This window comes from Tribolium madens, unplaced genomic scaffold (assembly GCF_015345945.1).
Source record: "Tribolium madens isolate multiple individuals breed KSU strain unplaced genomic scaffold, Tmad_KSU_1.1 Scaffold_11;HRSCAF=98;Tcas5.2_LG3b, whole genome shotgun sequence".
NCBI lineage: Eukaryota > Metazoa > Arthropoda > Insecta > Coleoptera > Tenebrionidae > Tribolium > Tribolium madens.
The window spans coordinates 2222669-2228914 of NW_025400975.1; the positions used below are offsets into that span (position 1 = coordinate 2222669).

The 6246-nt window shown below is 26.8% G+C and overlaps 1 protein-coding gene across 2 annotated transcripts in view; it reads right to left on the bottom strand.

Annotated features, from left to right (window-relative positions):
• LOC123005795 (probable 3',5'-cyclic phosphodiesterase pde-5) overlaps positions 1-6246 on the bottom strand; it is a 52984-nt gene that overhangs the window by 42100 nt on the left and 4638 nt on the right. For both annotated transcript variants that reach the window (XM_044399763.1, XM_044399772.1), the window contains exon 3: positions 3678-3818. In XM_044399763.1, the coding sequence (XP_044255698.1) occupies positions 3678-3818 (141 nt within the window). The remainder of the gene's footprint in view (positions 1-3677; positions 3819-6246) is intronic.

Sequence of the window (6246 nt, forward strand, 5' to 3'; positions counted from 1 at the left end):
TGAGAGAATACTCAACTCTTGTTAACAACTTTTGTCTATAAAATTCTAAAACAGAATAACACGTGTGTATTTTGTGTGTAAAAAAAATTAAGTATCGTATCCACTGTATTATGAGATGAATCTAAATCAAAGTAAATATCAAAAACTCTTACTTATTTTTATTAATTATTACTGGAGTAGTAAAGTAAAATGACATAATATAGATAAATAAATATATAAAGAAAATGATTGGGCTATTGGCTTATTTTCCATAGTTTTTAACAATAAACCTACTTGCATTTATGTGCACATGCACACGAATAAATATGTCGTAAAACTTAATTCAAGAAGAAAACACCTTGATGTATTAGCATAGAAATAGGCACATTGTAACCATTTTATGGTAAACAATCACATCCGAAATAACTTGACAAACTGAAATAATAAAAAAATCACTCATTCATACAACTCACTGTGTAAAACTGAACAAAACTTATTAATTAACATAATTTTTAAATAATAATTATCAAATTAAACTATACTATTAATTTCTATTAATAATTTTTTTGATGAAGAGTAAACAAAATAATAATATTTTTGTTATTGCTAAAACAATGGAACATGTATCTACAAAACTGACGATTATTATTTGTCCGAAAAATGTTTTGTAAAATATGGTAAATTTCAAACCACAAACGCCTTAGAAAACATGTTCTTACATAGAGGAATGCTGCAAGCTTAATTCGATATTACATTTTTCTTATCTACCTTAAAAATTTATAGAATGTAAGTTACAATGTTGTTTAGCCTACGCTTGATACAGGTAATAAATTTTTTATTCAAAATAAAGCAAGTGGATTTTTTTAGGTATACATACCTTGAGGTAACATTAGCAAAATAATTTTATTTATTTTATTTTATTCACATTATCCACTAATTAATTTCATTTATAAAAAATAGGCTAGTGCCTACTCCTGTCTGAACGGCACACAAAGCATTTTTCACGACAAAGCAACAACAAATAAATTATTTATTTACATTTAACTTCCTACATTGTAATTGTTAAACAGCACAATAATAACTACAACTAAACTACAAACAATTTTCACAGCGATTTTTCGCAATGAACAATAAGAATATGCTTTCGTAATTACCTCAGTTTTTAAAACAACATTCTAATATGCGGGTAACTGATAATAAATTTAAAAAAATAAATGAGTGCATGTAACTAACCAATGAGGTTTATACTTACATGAATGTTAAATTGCTATTAAACACTAACCTGTGAAATTTTTTTCGTTAAAATTACAGATATTCTGGACGTTTTAAAAAAGAACTGAACATGGTTAAATTAAATACAAAACCAAAAGCCCAATATGATTTATTTTTTGAACTAATAGAAACTGATTCGTTATTTACGAATTTTGTTATTCCACCGTGATATAAAATGTAATTAATGAAGTGATGCTGGATGTTATTGGATTTAAATTCGGAGTTCTGTTTCTCGCTTCATAAAGTAAATATCGATTCGAGAGTTGCTTACAGCATTCAAAAGACCCACAAAATATTAAAAATTCATATACGTACTTTTACACTGTTCTAAATCTAACATAATATAGATGGACGTATAAATGTGTGTCGTCTCAGAAATGAAAGTGAATCACAAAAAAAAAAATTTATCCAGCAAAATCTTCTTTGAACTTTATAATACGATAACAGTATGTTCATAAAAAATCTTTTTGCTTTCCTAGTTGCAAACAAAGCTTTTGAAAAAAAAAAATAAATCTTGTCTTTATACTTTTTAATAATAGTATATTATGTAACTAGTGCGATAAACGCTACTTTAGACATAAGTTTCATTAGGGACGAGCGAAGCGCAGCGGGGCGAGTATTTAATAAAACGAATATCTAGAGAAGTTTATACACGTGTTACATACTATACTTCTTCTACGACCACCACAAAAAATTTTACTTAAATTAAATTATTAAAATAATTAAAAATTAAATGACAGAAAGCTAACTTCAGCCCGTAACTAATACGACAGTTGCTATTGGCAACGTGACTAATACGCATATTAGTCACGGCTTGTCAAGATGTATATAAAATGTCACTTGGCGTCATGGAAACATATACGATAATCCGAGTTTTAGACGTGGGAGTAGAAAAACATATTTCGAGTATTACAATTTGATTACTTTTTAGTTAGCACCCTGTACAATGAAATGAAAGCAAATAGTACATCATCAGATATAGCAAAATCTTTATTACCGACATGCGAAATTTAATTTTTCTGCTAGGTATTATAAAAATGCATCTAGGTAATATGTATTTTCAAGATTTCGTGTATAAATGTATACCTACATTTGTCTGAAAAATAAATCGTAATACAAATTTATGTTTTTTTTTTTAAATAAAGCATGTTTTTTTTGCTTTTAACTCGTAAGTATTCTTCTGGAATAATTTCCTTGACTCCAGAAAAAAGGAATTCTTTAGCAAGTTTGACCAAAAAGTTAAATAAATTAAATTATTATTAAAAGTTAAATTAAAAGTTGAGTAACTTAATAAAAATAAAAATATGTCTATTTATTAAAACCTTTTAGTGTTTAAAAAGCAAAAGTACTATACCCCGCTTGGTTATGAACAATAATTTTCTTGCATTTAGAATGTGCATACAACAAAATCCGAGTGCGACTATAATAAAACTACTCTTGATGAAATTAAGACTGATACATTACCAATTCTATCAAAATTTAAAATACATACATGCATAAACACTCCGTATCAAGTGATAACCGATTCACTTTGGTCAAACAGTATAATAGGAAGGGACTTGAATATCTACCCCGGATATGAAGTACATAATTATTACATCTGGCCACATCAAAATTAGCAGATCGTAATTCAATACAGAACTCTCAAGGGATTATGGTTAGTCTATAAATTCTATATGAAATGATTATTTAGAAGGTTTCCTGCGTTTTCAAATCTCCATTTTCAATGCAGTTTCATTCATCAGTAATTATGATGAAAATCAACATTTTGCCATATAAAATAGATTCACAAACCATAACCATACGTACTCATTATAGCATAGTAATTTATGTATGATACACTTCATACTAATGCTAATAATAATAATAATAATTTCAACAAATGCGAATTGCGGTGTTATGAGAAATTGGATTTGAAGCTAATACTTATTTATGATAGGTTTTCTGATGTTTACTGAGTATTTGAACTAAACATTATAGACATATAAACACATTATTATTTTTGAAGTTTGTGTTTAAAAATACATTTAGAAACTAGAAAAAAATCATGAAATAATCTGCATTTAACTTAAATTTATTAGTGCATGTTTTGTTTCAAAAAAATCATTTTGTAAAAATATTTTTGATTTTTTTAACTGTGATAAATTGTACCTACCCAATAAAATTATTTTTATGAAAAGTTAATTAACATTAACACATAAAAGCAAAAAATAATTATTGTTGCAATTAGTTGTTTTAATCAAGGTCTATTGACTTTTTCACTTTTTTATACGTAACAATTTATTAATTCGTTGCGGAAAAAAGTCTGCCAGGTTATGCAACCAGAAATACGTAAAACCAATCAATAACAGTAAACAGATCACTGTAATTTTGATAAGCCGGTTTATTTATTGGAAGTATAAATAAATGAAGATTAAAATACTTACGGTTAATAAACTTTCTACCCACTTTGCGATATGTTTTATACTTAGAGCCATTAAAATCGATAAAGTTGCTGCTCCTTGATTCGACACTGTTGGATATGGAATATGCAGATGGAGACTCTAGTGAACTGCGCCTTGAATTACCTATAATAACAATGTGTTATAAAATCAAAATAAATAAAAAAATAAATGAAACATTAAGATTTTATAAATACACTTTCGATCTTTTGCAAAAAATTCTAGTCATGAGACAAATGATATGTACTCGGAAAACTATTTGTTGTTTTGTTTTATATGAAATACTGTGGTATAAATGAAATTAGAATTCGAAAAATACTTGCATATTCCTCAATCAGTCACATCACAAGACATAACCTTTGGAGTTTTCTCTCACATAGCTTTAGGAAATTAAAAAAAAATTCTTAAAACGGTACTCACTAATAAATTAAAGTCTAATAATAATTTCCATTTATTTCATCCAAATTGTTTATGAGTCACGCAGAGTTGCGTTATCCATATTCCTTGACAATTTAATAGACACCTATTCTTACTGCTTTCTACTAAGCGTTCATCGTTTTTTCATTTGCACATTAATTAACTTGTCAATGCACAATTAAGAAAATACCGTTAAGAAAATAATAAAATTATATTTTATTACTTATTTTACCAAGCAAACTTTTGTTACCTATCAGTAAAAAGAAGCATAAAAATTAAATACATGTAAAATGCAAATCAAAATGAATGTTCATGTGATTTAGAAATAACAACTATATATTATTATATTCTCATAATAATTTTACAAAAAAAAACGTATTTTTTTACAATGCAAATATGATTTTGATTATTATTTACGATTTAGTAGGCAGACCCAGTTTATTTTCATGAATAAAATTACTACTTGTCCATAAATCAATGACAAAAAAACATCTCTGAAACAAAACCTTTAAATGCATCATCGTTTTGTAGAGAAAGATTCTACTGAAAAATGGTAGACGTGAAAATAATTTTTACTTTTAATTATTTTTGTGTTAGCTTATACTTATAAAAGGTCCAATAGCTTCTGAAAGTAGAAGAATCTACTGTTCTAAAATAAAAAGGACTTCCAAGGAACTAAAGAAAAAATGCTCTTTTTTTCAACAAAAGCATAAAAATACATGTTTTTTTATTTAAATTAATTTTTAAAAAGCATCAACTTAAAGGATCTAAATATCTATTTTTTAGTACATATTCAAATTTATGTTAATTAAATAAATACAACATAATTATACAGTATGTCCCCGGATTGAGTTTACAAGTGGAAAAAAAATGTCTTTGATTTTACGCCAAAACTGCAGAGGAATAACATTTTTTGCTTTACCTGAAACGAGCAAATCTGCAATTAAAACTTCATTATTCTAACTCAGTAGAGAAAAGTTAATTTTTCTCTTGATTTTGGACTTGTTTTTCTCTGCTTTTTAAGTCCTATCACATTGGCGGTTTTATTATTTTGACAATGATGTCACTTTTACAAATAAGTTTACGCAAATTAAATAACAAAAATGTTTGTGAAAAACATAATTTTAACAAATAGCAACTCAAAGAAACAGCTTTAAGATAAAAACCAAAGTAATTTTTAACAAGAACTATGATTATTTAATTGATAAATTAATTGTCAAAGTGACGTATAGTTGTCAAATAAATAAAACTGCCAATGTGATAGGACTTAAAAACCAGGGAAAAATTATTCTAAGTCAAAAATTAAGAAAAAAAAAAACTTTTCTTTTCACTGAATTAGAATAATGAGGTTTTGAAGATTTGTTCGTTTTAGGTGAAGCAAAAAATGTTTTTCCTTTGCAGTTTAGGCGTAAAATTAAAGATATTTTTTTTCCTCTTGTAAACTCAATCCGGAGACATACTGTATACTCGTACATAAAGTTGTGAAAATTTTGTTCGAAATTTAGGGAACATCCAGCATTTCTTGCTTTTTTGACATAAATTGTTGTTTGAATAATTCAGAGCTCATGTGCGATACCAACATTTTGATTTAGTTTCTTTACGTTGGATATCATATTCTGTTTAGTTAGGTGTAATATTACGAGCATGTTAGCAATGTATGAAATGTGTTGACAATCATAATTGACATAATACATGCGGTATTTAAGCAATAACTGAATATCTTATCATTAGATTATAGTATATGCAAGTATATGTATAAGGTTAGCAACAAAATTTAAATCTCCTCAGGTTTTGTCAGACTTTTTAGACTTGCTTACAAAAATACATTTTAACTCTAAAATTTTAAATATTTTAACATTAAAAGGTAAATAAAATTTACCAACTCGATGGGACATATACAGTATCACGTAAGCGGGATAACCAGAATAAAAAACGCAAAATCGTTATTGTTTCAATTACAATGATTCACGTGCCTTTTGATCATTTATGAAGACATTGTATACAGGCTGCGCCAGAACTCGCGCCTCAGAAAAAATGCAATGTAAGATAAGGTACCAGGAACATGGAAAAAATGTTTCAAAAATTATACCTACGAAATTTCGAAGTTATGAGAATTAAAATTTTTAAATCCTTTTAT